This window comes from Plutella xylostella, chromosome 31, assembly GCF_932276165.1.
Source record: "Plutella xylostella chromosome 31, ilPluXylo3.1, whole genome shotgun sequence".
In the NCBI taxonomy this organism is placed as follows: Eukaryota; Metazoa; Arthropoda; class Insecta; order Lepidoptera; family Plutellidae; genus Plutella; species Plutella xylostella.
Window position 1 is genome coordinate 3,568,711 of NC_064011.1, and position 23,296 is coordinate 3,592,006.

The following is a 23,296-nucleotide window of genomic DNA, read 5'->3' on the forward strand; positions in this document are numbered from 1 at the left end:
ACTGCAAATTTCAGAAACACTGATCGGAGGTTTTTTTTGTCTCATAAATTTTTATCAGTTTATCTCTCCTATCGTGAAAAAAACAAAAGTTTTCGAATAAAAGATTTATTTTAATGAATAGACAAAATATAAACAAAACATTACAAAAATAAACACACAGGAATGCAAAATTACATATCCCAACACCTAAGAAGGTATAGTTATACAAAAACCTATTAATTAGTTATTTATTTGTAACCAATTTTCTCACTTACATTAGATTAAAATCAAACACTTTGTGCATTAATATGAAAGATTTCATAGCCAAAGAGCTGGTTTTAACAAACAGATAATACTGAGACTAAAACAAATGTCTCCATTTACTTACTCAATTCTGCCAATTACAGTTACGCATTTTTCGCAGACTTATAATTCTCAGTTCAGAAACCGGACATTAGTAAAAATCCAATGGTAAGGTGCTTACATAAAGAATCGGGTTCCCTGTATCTACCCGTACCGGTAGCTTGATTAGGTATGCGAGAGATTTGAAACCGGGAAATGCTATAGCGCACTCACAGAAAGATAAACAGCTGGTTACCAGTACGGGTAGATATAGGGAACCCAGTCTCTCTATGTAAGCACCCTTAGGTAAGTAACAATCTTTGGCTCTTTTAAATTTAAATAATACTTAGATACTGTAAGAGAGCGAATACTATGAGTTATTAGCTGGTTTTATGATAATATGATAAAATGTTAGGAAGTATAAATGATATTATGCTTAATATAAGTTTTAGCAAGTGTTTATATGAATGAAATCACTTTATATTACGAAGAAACTTCTAGAGATTTGTAGATTCAACAATTTTGTAGGAAAATCCTATGAAAAGTCGCTAAAGCCAAGAAAGGCTGTAGCTTGCTAGTAATAAATAATCATTGTTTCTCCCCATATTTTAACATAAATTTATATAACAACGCCAATCACAGTACGTTTACAATTTGGTTATCTTTAGCCTCAAAAGTTATATTTTACAGCCAATTTATATGTATTTTCAAGATAAATTTGCAGAAAATTCCTCTTCTCGAATGATAATATTCATGACATTAGAATAAGGAGTCAAACTCCTTATTAGAAGTCAACAATTAGTCTATGTATGACAACACAGACCAACTTTATAAAAAGCACCGGTGTTGCCAGCACAGAAAAATCGCCGAATTACAGGGAATTTTTTGCCGCTTTTTTTTCAAGTAATAATAAAAATACAATGCTAGATTTTAGTAATTCTTTTGCACCGTCGTTCCGTCCATATAGTGTGAATGGGCGCCCAGGAACGATGTCTGTTGAAAATCTCCCTCCACGGCTTAGGCTTTAGCATCTATCTGAAAAAAGGAAAATGGTTCATGTTCGTTATGTGGGTATTTCTAGCTACAATTATGATTTAATTCTTTATTGCACATAATAAATAACATATAAATATAAACATTTCTACATAGACTTCTCTTTCAGTTAACCTTGGGTCTTGTGGAGAAAGTAATAGGTAAGGTAGTGCGATAGGCTAACCATATCGACGGTGGAAAGGCAGAATGTTTTATCCGCCACTTTTGGCGAATATGAGTTATATACACCGTTGGAATCGCCTGATTTTTCTCTTTCGAATGGTGCGGGTCTCGTTTCGATCTGAGCACTTTTTTGGCGCTTAAGACATCGGTGATTTTGGCAATCTTAATACTTTTTTCTTGTATTAAGAGCCACTTTTTTAGTCATTTGTATGTTCAAACATACATGATCAATAATAAAGTTATATAAAACATTTTACCTTTACTAAAACAGTAAAACACTGTGACTTAATTCATTTTGAATGAATGTGAATTTGTATCATTAGTTACTTAAGCGACCTACCTGATTGCGAAATAAAACATAATGGATATAAAACTAAATGCCTTCTTGTCAAAAATAACATAAAAGCACTTAATATATTTTACGTAATTGTAATTTAAGCCTCACTGGCACTTAAACCATTTTACCGGTCAGTCTTACTCGCGGCGTTCGGCGGTTAATACATCTTTACCTTAATCTGTTTAATGGTACAATTGGCACTTAAGCGGTTTTTTGCGATTTGTAGATAATTGATATAAGTGATATAAAACAATACAAAAGAATCGCAATGAAGCGGTTTATGGTGTTTAAGCTGTTATATTATTATTATATCCAAAAGGATATTGCGTGAAAACGCCAATATATAAATAGGAACGGTTGGAAAGGTGTCGCTTCAGTACCCCGCCGGGACGTTTATTCGGAGAGGACGTGCGTCTATGCGACAGTTGGCGCCGCGTGCGCAGCGTAATTACGTAGGTACAAACTCAGATTCGTTCGCCAGTATAAAACTATAAATATTTTTTATTATATCACCAGATAACTACATTAAATTATATTACGGTTTATCTATTATATTACGGTTCTAAATAATAGTGTTGCTATGATTAATATTTATTGAGTTATTAATAAAAATATGCACTTGGATCCTTTCTCCTAAATTGCTGTTTCTATGCAAGTAGGGAATTTTTACGTTTCTCTAAAATGATCAAACCAAACATTTATTTTTTATAAAATATTTTTTCTATGACAATATGGTTCTTCATGTAAATTATTTTTAATGTATTAACATGACATTACTTTTTATACCAAATAAAAATTATATATCAAAAATAAACTTATTCTTAAATAATTTACCTATATCGAAATCTAGTCAGAAACAGCATTTCTTATCTATATAAAAATCTAACCGAAAATGTGTTCCCAAGCGCAAAACTCTGGATCAACTTAACCGATTTTGATAATTGTTAGGTAATTATACGAAATAGAAGACCACGTTTAAAGTGAGAATTTCAGAATAAAATATTTTAACGAAAAGCATTTATAGGAAAAAGTTGGACATGAATTAAATTAATTCTAACTTCACTTCATCATCCTCCATCGCTGAAGAGTGCAATATCTGGCATCTCCTTTTATGCCTCCGTAGGAAATCCATCGTTCCCTGTTACTTTGCCACTCTTCAGCGATCGTATGGTCCGTATGAATTCGTCTTATTTGGGGGTTGGATATTTAAATTTCTGTCAAGATGCAGGATAGTCATAAATCTCATCATTAAACATCATCACGACCCATTACATCCCCACTGCTGGGGCACGGGTCTCCTTCCGTGCTCCAACACAAGCAATCTTGTGCTGAGAGAGTTGTCGGGTAAGTGGGCAACCCAACTGTCAGACGTTTTTAATCCGCCCGAAGGCCTCTGACTAGCCTTAGCGACCTGCCGATTTCATTAATCATAATGATTACGATTATGCATCAAGATACAAGATGATCCTGGTATATTTGCATCTGCATCCGACTCCTCAGGTGGTGGTTAGGATCATTAAAAACTTCGGCAATGTGGCCATACCATCTTAAAAGTCAAGCTTCCATAGCAATAATGAGATATCCTGGGTTTTGTTGTAATGTTCTTCAAGATGCTTTGTATAGTGTGTTTTCTATGGCAGCCGATGGTTGTGGTTTCATTTCTGGACATAGAGTCACCCCTAGCAGCGTTTGTCTTTTTAAATTTCGTTTGATACCTATTAAGTTCACAAAGAAAATACTCGTACGCAAGTGCTTCTTTAGAATGGTCGTTTAGTTCGACGTTAAGTCTTTCTTGATGGTGGATCATATCCCATGTTTCTTTAGAGATACCATTCATTCTTTAAGTGTTCCTTGTGCCCTATTATTTCTTCGCAAATTTTTAACAACACGTCTTTGATGCCAGACCTTTGATCTTTGAATGAGACCTCGTCCAGACTTAGTAGATGGTATTTGTTGTCGATCTGGATACTAAGTTATCTTCTAACTTGTGGGTCCTGCAGCTTATTTACATGACACGACACCTTTGGCAGATCTTGTGGCCTGCTCCTAAACTCCCACTATCTTCAAGCAGATTTTTTAACATCAGCAACCCTCTTATTCCTAACATCCAGAAGTGTCTCCATTTTGGACTAATCGTCGGTCGATTTGGTTCTCGGTCCGGCTGTCGGGTAAGACCTAACTCACATTGTGATAGTCCTTTGGGTTTACCTCCACCAAACATTAGCCATTAATAATCCTAAAGCATCGTCGCTTGCTTATCAAATCTAGCGTATCTTACGTATGAATCTGACAGATAGTTTAAAGCGAGTGACGCTGCTTATGAATTGATAATTGCTAATGTGTCTTGCCCACACTAACATAGGTGCCGATACATGGACGCTGACCAAGGAAACTGTGCACCGAATCAGAGTTGCACAGAGAGCTATGGAGCGATCCATGTTAAGCATTTTGCTTACAGACCGTATTCTCAGCGTGGTAATTCGCCAAAAGACAAAAGTCTTCGACGTCGGTATGCAGGTCACTGAACTGAAATGGGAGTCGGCAGAACACTTGGCTCGAAGGCAGGACGGAAGGTGGACAAAGGCGGTGACAGAATGGTGGCATAGAGACGGACGAAGAAATGCCGGTTGGATTATGATTATTAATTGATGAATAAGTAAACCTGATCACTTGGATCTCAATCTCAAAATGATTTCGCGGTGAACAATATTTTAAAAAAGTTTATAATAAAATAATGCTTCGAGAAAAGGATGGCACTGCCGTGCCCCCAGATATTATGAAATTTTTGTTTTCAATCTAGCTGACCCTTCTTACCTTTTATACCTTCCCTGGACTCCCACAAATATTTCTAGACCAAAATCGGTTCAACCGTTCTCGAGTTCTGAGGTCCAATTATAAGTTCATTTATTGTTTAAGTCATTCATCTTAGATATAAATTGCCTTAGTTTGGCGGTTAATTCATTCTTATGGAATGTTTAAAGTAACATAAATTATTATAAAACATTATACTGGTGTGATGGTTAAATCTCCTTGGTCTTTAAATTGTTTTTACTTGTATTTTATTAAAATGTTAATGTCGTTTAAGCCAATTTTACCTGACTGAGATTTCAGATGCCTATGTCTTATGTCCCTTATTACAGTAAATAGAATATGTACATTCATTTTATATACAGAATTACATAGAAAACTATTTTAATTTTACATATTTTAATTTTCAAAGCCATAGCTACAATAATTACAGAGATATGATTTTTTTTCGAAAATTTCAAACTTTAAATCGCTCTGGTGAACATTTTATGTCATGGCGCTTCAAACATTCTGCCTTTCCACCGTCGATATTTTCTTTGGTGAAAGTTACCAAAGACATTCTGGGAGTTGGATTATACTGGGTGTTACGAGTAATATTAATACCAGCCATATACATATGTCGAAGAACCGATAGTGGGGTAAAATGACCGACTTAAGACCACGAATAGTCACGCGTAGCATTATGGGACGCCCTCATGACTGCTGGACTTTAGACAAGTAGCCGGTAGTGGCTAGATGAGGAAGGCCGAGGACAGAGTGTTGTGGCGCTCCCTGGCAGAGGCCTATGTCCAGCAGTGGATTACTATGACGACGACGACTACATGTTCAAAAGAAAGTTGCCATTCAGAAAACTTTCGTTGTATGTCTCTGGGAAATACATAAATGTGGCTTCTCATCCAGACGTCCCAGGTTCGATTGCCAGGCAGTAAACATAGTTGTAACAGTATACGTACGGTGCAAACTCTGTCAGTCTCCTGGTTGGCCATGGTCGCCGCCTTGTATTCGCTCTCGAGACCGAAATGCTGAAAATAATTATAATAAACTGTTAAATATTTGCTATATTACCAGAAAAATGTTTGAAGCTCGTTTACAGGGAGATTGATGTTGATTCTGAAGGTACAAAATAATATTGCCAGTGAAAAATTTGATTTACGGAAAACATTATATTATAGACTCGAATTTTAAACAAAAAAATTAAGGTTTTGACATCGCTAAAATTACATTTGGTGCCTTCAGACTCGATATCATAGCACCTATTTCACTAGTTTTTGTGATAAAACCGTTGCTTTGCTATGAAGTTCTATCGATCAGTCTTAATAAAAGCAATACGAAAACGTAGCGTGGGACACCCTCCAGCTCAGACAAGGTTGGATGATTCGAATGGAAGCTTGAAAATTATCTACAGAAATATATGAATTATATCTAACAAAATCAATACGAACAAATCTAAATTATAAGATTATGATACCGAAGCTAACTCTTTTGAAATGGTCACTTGTTTCTATTTCGACCTACCTTTAGTATCTCCTCATTGGGCAGATGGTCGGCTGGACCGGTTTGGATGAAATTCCTCAGCAGCTTGCCATCCTGGTCGATCAGCAGAGCGCCTCCCACTTGTACTTTGTCACCCTTTGTGTCCCCTCCAAGGCCTGTTTTTGATTATAACAAACTACTTAGATACAGAAATATTCTATTTACTGCTATAAATTAGAATGGATGAGGCTATATAACAAATTTGTCGGTAATGTGATTGTTGGACTACTACAGTCGGCTTTGGATCACTAAACTGGTCATTGAACCAATACAGAGATGTTTTGGACCAAGAATAAAGGTGTACTGAGTGACTGTTGTCCCCTTTGGTTACGATCTATCACGAAAGTTTACATGATAATACATAGTTTCTAAGGCATTAGCTAATATTTACTACCTACCAGTACCAGAAAAATTCAATCGTTATCAACTAATACAATTACAAAAACATAGTCATAATTTTAACCTTTGCGATTTCAAAGTTGCTTAACCGATCAGCTGGTATTTCTTGGACAAAACTGTGTATTAATTTCCCATTCTTTACTAGCAACGCTCCACCATTTTGCAATCCGTCACCAACGAAATCTGATAGCAGCCCTAAGGTGACAATAATAACATTTAAACTTTATAAGGGGCCTATGTCCAATGTCCAGCAGTGATCTAATTAATTATTGGTTGATTATCTTGTTGCATGTTATAGAAAAAGTTGCAGTTACAATAGCACAAAATTACTCCTAATATGAAAGTACTAGCTGAATAAATCAGAATATTACCAATAAAAATATAAAATTTAGAACAAATACCAAATGAAATGTTTTAAAATAATGGGGTGGGTTTCATTTATTTTATTTGATTAAATATAGAATAGCTTCTATAGTTTCACCGACAGATGTCGCCACTCACCCATGCTGTTCCCCTTAGATATAGCGTCCCGGGACTGCTTCCACAGCAGCGAGGCGAGGATCGTGATCATGTTGAAGCGCTTGAAGCCGAGCTGCTGGTACGTGGAGCGGTCTTGCACGTAGAACAACTCTGGAATTGTGAGAGGGAAATGTTTATTGATTGTACCAAAAATATATACTTATGCCGAGTCGCAGAAAGGAACCGTGATATGCCAATAATTACCACGGTAATGGACATCAATCGTAGTTGTAATTTGATCGATAACAAATTATTTAAGGTAAGTATATTTTTCATTATTTAATATCATCAATTACCACAGTAATTATCGTCATTTTTTAAATGTATGTTACAAAATTTAGGAGTTTATTGGATATGTCTGCCGCACTTAGTGACAAGATAATAACTGAATTATGACAAACACACCTCCATCAAAGAACTTCCCGTTGATAAACTCCTGATGCCCTGCCTCCTCCACTCCGACACCCACAATCCTGACTCCATTGGACTTCAGCACCGGAGATATTTCACTTATCTGGAACAGAAAAATGTTCCCGTGAGCTTCGCTTCGGCTTAAAAAGTTTTCCCGTGGGAATTCCGGGATAAAAAGTAGCCTATGTTCTTTCTCAGGGTCTAGACCATATGTATACCAAATTTCATTCAAATCCGTTCAGTAGTTTTGGTGTGAAAGAGTAACAGACAGACACAGTTACTTTCGCATTTATAATATTAGTTAGGATAGTTAATCAGATGCTTCTGTGATAGCCTTTTTGTAACCACCCAAGATTCAAGTTCTTTCAATCTGTCTCTGTTATGTTTTGTTTATGAATTACAGCCTCATATTTACAAATTGTGAATGTTAGATGGAATATAAGAGAATAAGGCCTATAAATAAATATAATAATTGTTTAAATAGTATACTTAATCAAATAAAGTTTTTTCTTTCATTCTAATCAAATTTGCAGTTAGTGTAAGTTTGTTGCAAGTCTTGTCATGTTACATTTTTCTCATAAATTAGTCCACATTAGGTGAATTGGGAAAACTTTTAGGTACAAACCATTATTCATATACATAGAAACAGAATACCTCTTTAGCCCACAGCCTGCACAGCATGCATCCCCAGCGACGGAAGAACACAACCAACGTCTTCTGGTCTTTCCACACGTCTTTCAGTAGGACCGCCTGAAAATATAATTATTATCATCTTTATTGGGTTGTAGTTATAAAAATATGTGTATAGTTGAAGATTTATCACAATAGAGACCATGGTGAAAGGATTAGCAGACAATCAGAATAGCAAACTTAAATTTATAAAAATCTGATGGCACATTGGTCAGTTACTCTGACTGTGTTGAACCAAAAGATTTTGGTTCTATCCCAACTGGAGTTTTTTGTTGTTGTTTAGAAACAAATATTTGGTTCTTGTATATTCCTTAAATTGTTTGGGTTGTGGCATGTTCTACAGTGGATTGTTTACAGTTAAGTCTGTTTTTAATCTCAGATACTAAATTGACAGATTCTGAAGAGTTCATCAACAGTTGATTGTCCCTCAATAGAACAATATGTCACTTAATTGCGGGACTATCAACTGTTGATGAACCATTCTGAATCTGACAATTTAGTATCTAAGACTAAAAAACAGACTGTAGTTTATTTGTGTGTATGTATACAATGGCTTGTTGTAACAGAATAATTATTCTGTTATGTAGGTGATTCAAACCAGTTTATCTAGTTTATAATTACTCCCCATAGGTACCGAAGTACTAAGATTGCCATCACAACAATATCATGTTTCCTTGTAGAAAATTATGCATTCAAGATTGTATATGCTGCATTCTGATTGGTGGATATATTATGTAAATTATGTACCTACTTATGTGTTTTTATGTAGATGTAACACAACACAATACATACCAATACCAGTAACAAAGCAAAGTTATTTAAATATGTAGTACCCAGCCCACCTGTCTCGTGCCTGTGATATTGCTCTGATCGGAGACATCAATCAGCTACCATATATCGACAGAGAGAACCTATTCGAGCTTAGGTACAATCGCCCAACACTGGTAGCAAACATCACCCAGGAGCTGTTGTGCTCATACAGAAACCCCATGGATGTTGCATACGCCCTAAAGGAAGTATACTCAGGCATATACGCAGCCACAGCGCGCATCCAATCCCTGCAGCTGAAAAGGTTAACAGACGCAGTAATTCCCAAATCCCAAACCAACACTCTGTTCCTGGTGCATACACAGGAAGAAAAAGAGACCTTGACCAGCCAAGGGTATGGTGAAGGAATGGGCTCACGCGTCCTAACCATACACGAAGCACAGGGATTGACGTACGAATCCGTTATTATCATTAGAACAAAAGATAAAATAAAGCTGCATGATAGGGTACCTCACGCAGTAGTGGCGCTGTCGAGGCACACCACCACCTGCACCTACTATGCGGATGACACCGAGGACGCTATCGGCAACCTCGCTAAAACGGCAATAACAGCGCCAAAGAAACGCATCCTCGAGTACAATCTAAAAATGGCAGTTAAGAATCGAGACGAAGAGGTCATTGCACTTTCTGGGGAAATGTTAAGAAGGCATAACGGGGCGGAATAAAACATAAAATATAATTTTGGTTAAGAGCGCAAAATATAGGCCAAATTGATTATTATATAATTATTATAAAAACTAACAATTAAAATAAGTTATCTTTAAGAACAGAGTCACACACTAACATCAGGCAAAACATGACCTATAACGACTGAGGGGCCGAGCCATTGCCAGGTGTCTACTAAGTTCTCCGAAGAAAGCTGGCATTGGCCCTATCCTTCTTAAGTTTGTTGCCATTACTAATGTAAGTGTGACTCTGAAAACCATTAATAAAAAAAAAGGAAAAAAAAAAGAAAAAAAAAAAAAGACATTTCTTGTATAATGAGATACACGGCTGGGGGTTTTTAGTCGGTTAACGCCCGACACTACCTGGGTCCTCTTCCCAGGTGTCCATGTGGATTTTCCCCCAGCAGTGAAAAAAAAAAGAGAAAAAGAACAATATATATATATAAAAGAAAGAATATATAAACTAAAGACAAAATAAATATATATAAAAGATAATATATATAAACTAAACTTCCTTACCGAGTAGAAAGTAGATAAAAGAATTAAAAACTATCTCATAAAAATTACCACTCTTCAAAAGGCACGGACATAAAGTCTGTGGAGTGATAATCATTTATTAAAAAAAAAAAAAAAAAAAAATATGTAGTACCTTGAAATAGGATAAAGTATAGCAAAGGAACCCAACAGTTTTACCGTAATTATCATATCAAACGCAATACCTAAATGTAGTTTATTATCATAATGGTTAAATGGTGATTCATGAGCAATAAACCATAAAGGTCTAGAATATTGAAATTCTTCACAAACACCACAGCGTCCAGTATTAATGGAGAAAGAGGTGTAGATCCACTTATCTCGCCGGACTTTGGAGTTTCGTGACTTTATACCGATAAGATTACTTACTTCTTTGGCCGGTAGACTTATAATTTTTTGTTCACCAACAACAGAAAGATCCTGAGCCATGGTTTCGTTTGCTCAATATCAACTTCAGATGTTTTATCACAAAGATATTAGTACAAATTATGTTAATTATAAACTTTGTAAGTACGCCGAAAAGAAAAGCGGAAAACGAAAACAGTAAAACTACTACAAATCAAATGTCAAAAGTGACAGATTGCAGCGACGATAATGTCACAGAACAGCGAAGGCAATGCCGTTATTATTCTGAGCCAACGACGAACTTTCGTCATTGTTCTGAGCATATAACAGAGTGAGTTGGCCATCATGGTTTGGCCAATGTTTGGCACAGGTCACAGGTACTCGACCGTATGTAGGTAACTGCCAAAAAATAAACATTACAGTCTCTGGTGCATACCAAAGGTTCTACAGTGCGGCACCGTTTCCCTGAGTCCGCGTTGTTCTATGAGATTGGCCTAGTGAGATGAAGCATACAGTGTAAGACCTTAAAACTCAAGACCTTATTTAATGTAAAAAAAAATCGACGTTTAGCCCTCAATATCTTTAGGTGTCTGCAGTCTGCAGCTGATACCCTGTCTCTGGACCTGGACCATCGCCACATCATTATTTCTGATTCAGGATATCTTGATCATAGACAAACTTATTTGGTAATGTTGCTCTGTGGACGTCTTTAGCCTGGCAAGCTGGCAACCCTGTTTTTTTTTTATTCGTCCATTTTCTTCTTTTGACTTTTTGATCGACGTTTGCCGTGTGTGTCGTGTGCCGATTCTTGTAATCTTCAATATTTATTGAAATTCCATCACCTCGTGTTTCCCGGTTTCGGATTTTACTCACAATCAGGTAAGCGTGGAGTTATTTACTAGAAAAACACGTCTCAATTCGGCATATCAACATAAATCTTCTACATTCACTTCATCCGTGAGAATTTTTTCTAGCGCTAAAATGACCTTGTAGCTAATCACGCCTTTGATTTTAATAAGATTCCTTCGACAATCAAAGCCCCTTATTGTGGCTAGTTACTTATTGGTACTCTACAGGGTAATTCGGTTATTTCCCTGTAATAAGTTTAAAGTACCTCAATAAAGTCATTATTCTAACTACCTGCCCCTACTTTTTTAGTGGCATTTTGACTACCGCATAAGAGCAAGCTATGTAAGGTACAGAGACCTATTCAGAGTCTACAACCTAGTATGACGGCAGTTAGGTACTTACAAATACCTACAGATGTTATACAGGTTAATATACTGATCACTTTGGTTATGTTGTGTGAAATAAATTATGACACACTTTTCAATCCACACAATACATCTCAAGCTGTACATTAAGTGTATGGAAACTAGACAGGCCATAATCAGTGACTTATACATTAAGTGTATGGAAACTAGGCTTTAAGGTCATAATCAGTGACTATAAAATATAAAACTTTATTTTTATAACAATGTAGTACAGTTGCATTAATGTTTAAGATGAGGACCGATCGGTGTGAACAACTCAAATGTACCTGAAGTTTCAAGTCCCAAGAATAGTGTTTGCTCCTTGCATGTGGCATATCATATATCAATACTGAAGATAATTAACAAGAAAAAACATGTCATATAAAAGCCCATACAATAGCCTGCACTTCACCTAATGTCTATGTGAAAGTTCATAGTACTTATCAGTTGAAGACTTTGTTACACTCACAAGCAAGCAATCTTGCAATGTACTTTACAGTTGTATTTAAAAATGCATCAGAATATTACCAACAAAAATATGTTAAAAAATTGGGGTTATTAATTTGGTGACTGCATTTTATCCTGTAGTCCCGTTGTCCCCGTAACTGTGTCCCCGTTACAGGGACAACGGGACGTCATTATATTTTCGTTTCGTTGTCCCCTTTGCGGGCAATAGTGAACGGGGACAACGGGCCGTCAAATTTTTACGTGTCGTTGTCCCTTCCGAATTCTATTAGCACGAAAAGGACAAAATAAAATGAAACAAAATGTTACATGATCGGCTTTAGGTAATGGGCAATGTCCGAAAAAATTCGACAACGCTCATAATTTTTCTGACGATAGGAATAACCCTTATCATCGTAAAAAAATCTCTGATTTTTTCTATGCCTTAGTAATTTTATAAAAATAAAAACATTTCAATGTTCACAAAACGGGGATTCTACGGACTTTAGGACTTTTTCCATCGTCTCAATGAGCAATAAAAAAAAATATGACAGGTATGAATGTTCAAAAGGGTAGTGTAGTTACGGAATCTCTCATTGACTGATTTAGAATAAGCCAATGAGAGTTTTGCAAACAACAATCTTATCTCTGCTTTTGTTTCGCGGCAGTATTTCGTCGTGCCGTTAGCGCCTCCTTTCATATCGCGCGCATCCTTTAAAATTTACACGTTCATCAAATTTGCCAAATTATCACCCAGGTTAGTTATGAATTGATCTAAGCTAAAAAAGCTATTTGATGTGAAAATACTATATCAAATTCATGAAATAAAAAATATACTTGTGTTTTTTAAAGTTTATTTTGGGAACGGGGACAACGGGACTGATTTTTTATTTTTTTATTAAGTGCCGCTGTCCCCGTTGATGAGCTCACGTCCAACGGGGACAACGGGCCTGAGTTTATTTATTTTCTGAAAGTACCGTTGTCCCCGCTTAACGGGGACAAGAATTACGGGGACAGCGGGACTACAGGATGACTGGAACTTTTTCATTGCTTAAATCACGTATGTATATGAAATACTAAGAATTATGACGTCATCACAACTTTGGGAAACTACATTTCGCTTTGATTTCATTGGCAAGGTCATTGAGTCACCAATATACCTAAATGAGTTCCTACCTACATGGTTTTTGCTCGTCACGAAGCCTGCCTTACTGACCAAGCTATTACGTCATCTTTATAAGTAGTTTTGCCTAGTCATAATGACTTACAACTACTAGATACAATACATTTAACAATGTTGAGAAGGCGTCAGTTCAGTATCAGTATTGCATTTGATTGTGAAGTGTTAAGTGGCTTTTTTTGAGCCAGTTTTTAAAGACTGATTAATATTTTAAGTTTATTTATCAGGTGGGTTGGTTTTTAATATAAAATATTATGTGTAGTAACAGCGATTAAGTTTGTTTCTTATAATATCTGTGAGCAAAGTTTTTAGTGAAAAAGGACTGGCATAAAACCAAAAAACTCCGTAAGAGTGATTTAGTGAAACCATATTGTGGCATGACCTGAATAAATACCCTATTATCAATCAATCATCAATACAATCAGTGATGGAAAACGTTGTCTTCTTTAATACCTACTAGCCTCCAGCGAGATCCGTTTAAATAATCATGTTTAAGTAAATTACAATAGGACCTTAGCTACAAACAGTTTTTTTTAATATATAGCCTATTTGTCTTTCTCACTGCTGGGCAAAGGCCCCCCCCTTTTATCTTCCAAGTTAGCGGTTTAAAATCTGTGTTTCCGTATCTCAAGGAAAATAAGTTTATCACTACAAATTGTGATATATAATCTTGGAAGTCGTAATGATAACATTGTAGCAGATAGTATTACTTATGTAGGTAAATAACGCGAGGTTTCAGTCACATATTGTTAGATAATAAATTTGATCTTTACATATTCATCATCAGGCAAAAATCATCCACTGCTGGACATAGGCCTCTCCCAAGGAGCGCCACAACACTCGGTCCTCGATCCAACCACTACCCGCCATCCGCCTAAGGTCGTCAGTCCAGCGGGCAGGAGGGCGTCCCACTCATATTCATTAAAAACATATTCTCGATATTGATTGTGACATTACTAATATCACCTTAGTTCATCATCAGCCAGTAATCATGCACAGCCGGTCATAGGCCCTCCTCCCAAAGAGTGTCACAACTCTGTCCTCTGCCTTCCGCATCCAGCCACTACAAGACATGTTAAGGTTCAAACACTGTCCCACCAGAAACATTAGACCCAACAGTACATTTAGTACAGGTTTGATCGTTTGTCGAAAAGTATAAAATTTTGCGATTTCTCGCTTACAAAGTGGCGCCTCTAGCGGAAACTATCATGAAACTTTTAACAGATAATGTATGCAATGCAGATGAGTGGAGGAAACTAAAACATTTTTCGTTTACGTAAATTGCAAAACCCGTTCTAGACGCTCAGATGACAGAAGAAAACCAATTTTTTTTCGTTGCATATCCCGTAGCCTCTAGCTCAGATGTCCAGCGCTGCCTAGCACCATTCCACCTCTCTTACCAACAACAGCATAACAACCCCACCATTCCCCTTCCAGCCATGTCGATCCACATCAAAGATGCCGAGGACCTGAAGACCCGCCTGTCAGCCGCGGGAGACAAGCTGGTCATCATCGACTTCATGGCCACGTGGTGCGGCCCCTGCAAGATGATCGGGCCCAAGCTCGACGAGATGGCCGCTGAGATGGCCGACTCTATCGTCGTACTTAAGGTAATTAGAATATTTATTTATTTATTTAACTCTTTATTGTACAAATATTACGAATAAAAGTACAAAGGGTGGACTTAATGCTAAAAGCATTTTCTGCCAGTCAACCCGCTGGAGGTACGGTCAGGTGCACATAAACCTGACCCCCCTCTCAATGCTTCTGAGGGGGGGTCTGGTTTCTCTGCCCCTTACAGGAAAAATAGGTTATAAGGTGTACAAAAAAATAATAGTAAACCTAAGAATAATAAACTAGCCAACGTTGACACAGGTACACAGACCTGTGAAACTTATAACACCCATCTTTTTTGCCGGTGGCTAAATAAGATTAATAACACAAAGAGTATTAAAATTTGTGATTTTTAAAGATGGCTGGTGGGTGCTAGTTTCTCACACATTAAGGCACGATTTCACCATCGAAGAATAAGGCCGAGAATAAGTAGTCTATTTACTAAAGAGAGTTCCTAAAATGGTATTATTAGTATTTTTTTAAATTCATCCTAACTAATATTATAAATGCGAAAGTAACTGTATCTCTCTGTTACTCTTTCGCGCCAAAACTTACTGAACGAATTTGAATGAAAGTTGGTATACATACGGTCTAGATCCTGGGAAAGAACATAGGCTACTTTTTATCCCGGAATTCGAAAGAAAACTTCTTAAGGCGAAGTGAAGCTCGCGGTAACGCTAGTAAATAATAAAGGTAAAATATGTATCATGTTAGCTATGTAGCTCTGAGTAATTAATACCAATGTATTGTATGTATCCTTGTAGGTGATATCAATATCACACTAACGGTCATGATTCAGCAGAGTAGGCAGATAAATATGACCACATTGACGAGTTATATACTTTAAATCATGAATATTGTGGATGTACGACCGACGATGGTTAAAAAGTAATACAAATACCTACCTAACCATCTAACCGCACTTTCCGACTTTTTGCTTATCATAATTGGTATATCATGCATGAATATGCCACATCCACTTCAGATATAGCGACTGATAACGATTATTAAATTTTGCTCATCGTTATTATTATTGCCTATTCGTAATCGTTGCCCGCGTTTATAAATAATTTTATAATAATAATTAATCTCAAACAAAATTCCGGGCCCAGAAACTAATAAAACTTTTAACATACCTCAGAGCTTAGGTGTAAAACAAAATATTTAATATAATAATATTGCATACAGATTCGTTCGTCGTACGTCCTTCAACCACTATAATTTACTATTGAGCGGGTGGCTAGCTAGAGCCTTGCCTAGCTAGGCTACTGTAATTCTATACTTATTCGTCATGAATGCAACCAGACTGTGGAAATTAATGTTCTTGTCGCTTTGTTGCCATATTTGTAAAGATAAAGACTGTGAGATAAAAAAAGAGGGTTTTAGAATCACGTACACTCCAGACAACAACAAAAATGGCAACACATGAAAAAACTTTATTAGGATAACAATATAACTACCTATATACCTAATACCAGCGTATTAGTTAAAGAACACCATATTCTACCCGTTGCTAAGTTAGTATCGTCCAACTATTGCTGCTATCTTGCCAGAGCTATTAATGTCAAAATCGTATCACAATATGGCTAATCCATTATAACAAACACACAACACATAGCTAGATATTTCATAATCACCGGCTATGAGGTATGAGTATATGAGTCATATTGATTACCTATGTGACCTAGTCATTCCACTAGTAGCCGTGTAGTTGTAGTAAATTAAGTACTTCCCTATATGGGTTAGTAATAAATGACAATTATGTTCGGAGTTGAGGAAAAAATACTATTTCATTTGCCAGTGTAGCTCGCAAGCTTTGCATTTTTTTTACCGACTTCGAAAAAAGGAGAAGGTTCTTAATTCGTCTGGATACGTATGTTTTTTAATAACGAGCTTTCGTGAATAAATAAAGGCTTTATTAGTATGCTTCATCTATCAGTAATCATACCTGGCCCTGTAGCACAGGGCGCTATTAAGACGTGACAAGATTTCTCCATCGCGCTCCCTCTTGAGGCTTCGCAATGTGAGTGAGCGCGATGCAAAACTCTTGTCACGTCTAAAATGCGCCCCGTACTAGCCCTTCTGATAAAACTATACTTCTCACTTAAGTATACAATAGTAATTACCACCTACTTGTTAATCATCTAAACTACTTACTAACTTGTCATGTTGATTCTTGTCTGATTAAATGACTTGCAAGAATATGGTAAAGAAATCATCCACAGATGGCATGAAATCATTTACATAGATTGTTGAAGCAATGAAAATGAGACACATAATTCAAATCAAGTATACACTGTATTTTAAACTATTGTTGTTTAACTAAGTATATGATAATGAACGATAAGGACACTGTGACATTGAGTATTATTTACCAGGTGTTGACGACATCACATATCACATTGTGTTTTCAACCTTTCAAGTTTGTTCTTAGCGTGTCGGTGACAAATAAGGGTGCCCGCACACGACCAACAATTTGGTCACTGACTTTTTGTAGGAGGTAAATAAAGTGAACTGATCGTAATATTATACTATAACGAGTAACGCACACGCCCTACAAAAAGTCTGTTAAAAAGCAGATGAAAGTAAAATCGACATTATAATAAATAAAATAATTTTAGCATTATTAATCTTTGTGCGCAGAATATTGATCTTCGTGTCTAATGGCTATTAGGTATTCTGTTTTTATCATCATGGTCAATCTATTACCTAGCATGCTAATGTCCCTATTGATTGTATTTAATAATTCAAATAAGTATCTAGAGAACCACAATAACTGTCCCCGAAACCAAACTACACTCGCGAGCAACCAAATCGACTCAAGCCTTGACGGCGCAAACATACATTAATACAAGTAAAATTATGAATAGAAATAATAAAAATGATATGTCATTTAAAAGCTTAAGATGTCAGCTTTAATTTGATATCATTATTATTGAAATCCATTCATCATTTTTGAAATAAATGATGTCTGAACGCAATTGTAGGAAAAACGGGAATTTAGGAAAAAAGGGTATGGGTATCGTATTATACAAATTAAACAAAAAATGTTAAGATAAAAATTTATTTATTTAAATCAATACTTTGTATTGCCCCCTCTTGCCCTAATTACAGCCTGCAGCCTGTTTCTCATAGACCTTATCAACTTTTTGACAGTTTCCTGAGGAATGCCGTCCCACTCCTCTAATAAAGCTGTCTTCAGCTCGTCCACGCTTGCAGGGACTGGATTCCTGGCCCGAACTCTTCTTTTGAGCTCGTCCCATAAGTGTTCGATGGGATTCAGGTCAGGACTGAGCGCAGGCCAGTCCATCGTGCGCAATTCCTTCTCTCTCAGAAACTGCCGACTGACTCGTGCCGTGTGGCAGCGGGCATTGTCGTGCATTAGCACGAAGTCTTCACCGACAAATTCTGCATAGGGCACAACATGACCGAGTAGAATGTCGGTGATGTACCGATCAGCTGTTAACCCGCCTCCTCGGCCGCCTCCAGGCACGAAAACAAGTGCGGTTTTTCCCTCTAGAGAAATACCAGCCCACATCATGCAGGAACCGCCGCCATATGCTACTGTTTCAGCGAAACAACATTGGGCAAATCGTTCCCCCGGACGCCGGTAGACCCGGCCTCTCCTGTCACTGCCATGCAGACACACTCTGCACTCATCAGTAAACAGGACCGACCGCCATTGCGCAATGCTCCAATCGAGATGCTCTCGAGCAAACTGAAGACGCGCTTGTCGGTGGCCTGCAGTCAATTTGGGGCCTGATGCAGGTCTTTTTGGTGTCAAGTTGGCTTCCTTCAAGCGTCGTCGCGCTTATAAAATTGGCTAGCTAACGGGGAGAGAAGAAATGAGAAGCCAGGGTTCAGCTTGACACAAATTTATTTATAGGTCAACGTGGGTTAGGCCTACACTACACGATCAGTCAGTTTTCAGTTGGCACGGATAGGGACTCCCCTGAGTCGAAGAGTATCGGCGTGGAATCCCGATAACGCGACCGGCGTGGAAGTCCTCTTCTCCAGTGCCCAGGTAGGTAGGCAGGCAGGTCACGTGGCCGTTGCGTGCGCGTGGCGTGTAGCTCGGCTGCGCGGCGTGGTCAGCAACACGAAGGTAGGGGGTTGCCGAACCAGCACGTAGAGGGCGAGCCGTAGAAGCCACGTAGGTGAACCGCGGAGTCGGTAAACCGTACCGTGGACGTAAGCGTGAACCTCGTAGTAGTAGCGTGGACCTTGGAGTAGTAGCGTGGACCTTGGACCCCGATATTGGGGAAGACACGCACAAGGTACCACTGGTAAAGTCTAGGTCATTCGACACTTTAGAGCGGGCTAGGCACCTAGAGGACTGCCGTGAGGTAGGGTCACGCGCAGTCGATGCCGTAGCCCGTGGCCGAATGATGGAGAGCCAGCGGTCACCGAGTGGGGCTGCCGCGAGAGGTGGGGACAAGAACAAAAGACCGCTTCGCTGGCTAGGGATGGGAACGCGTCGATAATTTGAAGAATTATCGACGCGAAGATTAAGTTATCGATAAAGTCGATACTTTAAAAGGGAATTTACAATTAAATTATTAAGTTAATTACTATGATGTAAGTTATTTATTTGGAAGAAATAAATAACGTTACATTACCCCCCTTTCTGCCCAAGGATTTTGACCTCCTAAAAGTCAAAATCCGCAGCCTAATACTTCTTTGTAACTAAAGAAACTACATACACATTCATACTTCTCTTGCAAAAATCTTTCATACTTTCAATCATAATAAGCCTTATCAAACATTTAGAGAATAATAAGGCCACCTTACATTCAAAGAGGCAGCAAATATAATAATTTGCTAACTCAAGCAGAATCATAACTTAAAAAGAAAATATTCAAACTGAGGGTAGAATTGTTAAAAAAGTTAACGATTTTAATAGTTAAAGTCCAGTCAATAAATTTAAAAACAAGGAATTTAAGGTAAATGTCAATGGGTTTAAATGAAAGTAAAAATTGATTCTATCCGAAAATCTAAAACTATAGCGAAAAGCGTCATTTTTTAAAACTACTGTGTGATCAGGTCTACTTAACTCATTGATTCCGTTCTGTTACAAAATCAATTAAAGTAGACAGTTTTTCTCAAGTACACAGTAAATTAAATAAGCAAAGCATAAAAGATGCAGCTGAAAACAAAATGCAACTATTGTACTGTGTTAAGTAACAATAAAATTTAAAGAAACAATCAAATAAATATTTTAAACAGAAAATATTATCGATATCGATAGTTTTAAATTTATCACGGATTTAGATTACAAACACAGTACCACAGTTACGACGTGTAGCAGTAATAAAATAAATTGGCAAAAAGAAGTCTTTACAAGTTGCACGCACACAAAACAAGCTACGTTACCAACCAAGAAATGACTGACCGTTAGAACCACGTGGAGGGCGCCAGTGTCGCGCTTATGAAAAATGGCTAGCTAACGGAGAGAAGAAATGAGAAGCCAGGGTTCAGCTTGACACAAATTTATTTATAGGTCAACGTGGGTTAGGCCTACACTACACGATCAGTCAGTTTTCAGTTGGCACGGATAGGGACTCCCCTGAGTCGAAGAGTATCGGCGTGGAATCCCGATAACGCGACCGGCGTGGAAGTCCTCTTCTCCAGTGCCCAGGTAGGTAGGCAGGCAGGTCACGTGGCCGTTGCGTGCGCGTGGCGTGTAGCTCGGCTGCGCGGCGTGGTCAGCAACACGAAGGTAGGGGGTTGCCGAACCAGCACGTAGAGGGCGAGCCGTAGAAGCCACGTAGGTGAACCGCGGAGTCGGTAAACCGTACCGTGGACGTAAGCGTGAACCTCGTAGTAGTAGCGTGGACCTTGGAGTAGTAGCGTGGACCTTGGACCCCGATATTGGGGAAGACACGCACAAGGTACCACTGGTAAAGTCTAGGTCATTCGACACTTTAGAGCGGGCTAGGCACCTAGAGGACTGCCGTGAGGTAGGGTCACGCGCAGTCGATGCCGTAGCCCGTGGCCGAATGATGGAGAGCCAGCGGTCACCGAGTGGGGCTGCCGCGAGAGGTGGGGACAAGAACAAAAGACCGCTTCGCTGGCTAGGGATGGGAACGCGTCGATAATTTGAAGAATTATCGACGCGAAGATTAAGTTATCGATAAAGTCGATACTTTAAAAGGGAATTTACAATTAAATTATTAAGTTAATTACTATGATGTAAGTTATTTATTTGGAAGAAATAAATAACGTTACACTGTCCACTCGCTGACAGCCACTTGTCGTACACGTCTCAGTTCTTGCTGCACATCAACGCCCGTAAGGTGTCGATTGCGCAGCGAGGTTGAGACAATGAAGCGGTCGTCTCTCTCTGAAGTGCAGCGGTGGCGGCCCGTTCTTGGTCTTCGATTGAAGGCACCAGTCTCTTGGAACCGTCTGTATACTCGGGATACAGCAGACTGGCTCAAGTGGAGCTGGGCAGCGACTGCTCGCTGACTTAACCCTTGTTGCAGCAAGGCAACAACTTGAGCAGCTTCTTCTGGTGTGGTATCCATGGGTTTGCGAAAACAAGGAATACAATGCAACGAGATGTGTACCGGTCAACTTGCAACAAGCGACTGATAAGGTACACCGGATGTGGAAAGGTTTTATAGCGGGATCAGGTAGCGCAAGGCGTGGATTCCTAATGAGGTAATTAACACTGACGGGCAATTAAAATGCGTCATTAAATCTGCGCTTAGTTTTTTTTTATGGTATTGATCTTAATTGAAAGCCTAATTCTTCAGCTTTCGAATGACATATCACTTTTATATTTACCATTTATCGTTTTAGGAAAATCAATGTATATGTGCGCCGTGAAGGCTTGAGTCGATTTGGTTGCTCGCGAGTGTATTTGACGGCTGAATGGTGTAGTGGTTAGTGACCCTGACTGCTATGCCGAAGGTCCCGGGTTCGATTCCCGGCTGGGATATTTGTTTAAAGACAGATATTTGTACTCGGGTCTTGGGTGTTGATATTTATATATTAACCCCCTTATCCATAGAAAAGTTACAATACGTTTTAACTAATTAACTGATTTGTCCCTATCTGTCAAAGAACAAATTGTACTTTGTCGGAGAGGGACAAAACAGTTTATTAGTTAAAACGTTCTGTAACTTCTCTATGAATAAGGGGGTTAGTTTCTATCTATATTTGTGTAGATATCAGCTGTCCGATACCCATAACAAGTGTTCTGCCTAGCTTGGGGTCGGATGGCCGTGTCCCCACATATTTATTTATTTAAATCTGGAAACTTATAAGCCCTGGTTCGGCAAAGTATGGAAAAGTAAGCGCTTGAAGTTTCCATCTTTCTTTCTGTCAGCATACAAAAAACATACTCGCAACGGGCCAGCAGTCACAATGCGCGATATTCTTGTAAAACTACACTAACATTCAATAACTTTACTAAAGCAAATCCCTTATCCCTCTTTTCAGGTCGACGTGGACGAGTGTGAAGACGTGGCGGCCGAGTACAACATCAACTCAATGCCGACATTCGTCTTCGTGAAGTCCTCCAAGAAAATCGAGGAATTCTCGGGCGCCAACCCCGACAAACTCAAGCAGGTCATCCTCAAGCACAAGTAAATTCTCAACTGGCAACCCTGAGCGTGCGTCAAAATGGCGGCAAAACAAAATGGCCGCTGACCACGTGCGTTTTAGGTTATGTTGCAAAACACGCCGCAAATACCACATAATAAGATAATAATGTACGTTTCATTTTGTTTTTCACATAGATTACTTACCTGCAGGATTAAGGTTTTTATTATTGTTTGTTTTTTAGAGAACACGATGCATCATAATTCGTAAGTGGTGATATATTTTTGTATATTTATCTCGTCAGTGTCTTATTGTTGTATTTAGAGAAGCACCCCAGTTAGTAAAATTGTGGTTTTTTATACGCAAATTGTTCAATATTTGTATTTAATTGGGTGCGAGCACCTGTGATAGGGTCAACAAACTGTATTATTTCTTGTGTATCGCATTTTATGTATGTTGCAGAGTATTGTTACTTCAATAAATATTACCAATTACAATGATTTTGTTTGAATTCATAATCATACCTACTTTAATATATTTAGACATCGTGAAGGCTCAATTTTTATATTTAGCACTGTATACATTAAGGGCGTCTTGCATAACAAAGTTAAACAAAATTAAATATATGACCTCTTGCTCTGACATACTGACA

The 23,296-nt window shown here is 38.1% G+C and overlaps 2 protein-coding genes across 3 annotated transcripts; one reads left to right on the plus strand and one right to left on the minus strand.

Annotated features, from left to right (window-relative positions):
* Positions 1–1,222: 1,222 nt before the first annotated feature.
* LOC105388714 (prostamide/prostaglandin F synthase) lies at positions 1,223–10,836 on the minus strand. The gene is made up of 7 exons (XM_038114624.2): positions 10,630–10,836; positions 8,198–8,293; positions 7,538–7,646; positions 7,115–7,243; positions 6,197–6,330; positions 5,635–5,703; positions 1,223–1,356 (listed from the first exon to the last, which is right to left on the minus strand). The coding sequence occupies exons 1-7, from the start codon at positions 10,687–10,689 to the stop codon at positions 1,339–1,341; spliced, it is 615 nt and encodes a 204-aa protein (XP_037970552.2). The 5' UTR covers positions 10,690–10,836; the 3' UTR covers positions 1,223–1,338.
* Positions 10,837–11,326: 490 nt separating this feature from the next.
* LOC105383580 (thioredoxin-2) lies at positions 11,327–23,141 on the plus strand. 2 transcript variants are annotated; one of them, XM_038114488.2, is made up of 3 exons: positions 11,327–11,484; positions 14,920–15,092; positions 22,543–23,141. In XM_038114488.2, the coding sequence occupies exons 2-3, from the start codon at positions 14,922–14,924 to the stop codon at positions 22,690–22,692; spliced, it is 321 nt and encodes a 106-aa protein (XP_037970416.1). In that variant the 5' UTR covers positions 11,327–11,484; positions 14,920–14,921; the 3' UTR covers positions 22,693–23,141. The 2 variants fall into 2 exon arrangements, with proteins under 2 accessions (XP_037970416.1, XP_011551956.1); XM_011553654.3 differs by lacking the exon at positions 11,327–11,484 and adding an exon at positions 13,572–13,709.
* The last annotated feature ends 155 nt before the right edge of the window (positions 23,142–23,296 follow it).

Excerpts from the sequence above, each read along its gene's own strand:
- LOC105388714 (XM_038114624.2), bottom strand. The coding sequence starts at position 10,689 with ATGGCTCAGGATCTTTCTGTTGTTGGTGAACAAAAAATTATAAGTCTA. Across the intron at positions 7,244-7,537 it reads CGGGAAGTTCTTTGATGGAG|AGTTGTTCTACGTGCAAGAC; the intron begins GTGTGTTTGTCA and ends TCACAATTCCAG. Across the intron at positions 6,331-7,114 it reads ATCTAAGGGGAACAGCATGG|GCCTTGGAGGGGACACAAAG; the intron begins GTGAGTGGCGAC and ends AATCAAAAACAG.
- LOC105383580 (XM_038114488.2), top strand. The coding sequence starts at position 14,922 with ATGTCGATCCACATCAAAGATGCCGAGGACCTGAAGACCCGCCTGTCA. Across the intron at positions 15,093-22,542 it reads ACTCTATCGTCGTACTTAAG|GTCGACGTGGACGAGTGTGA; the intron begins GTAATTAGAATA and ends CCCTCTTTTCAG.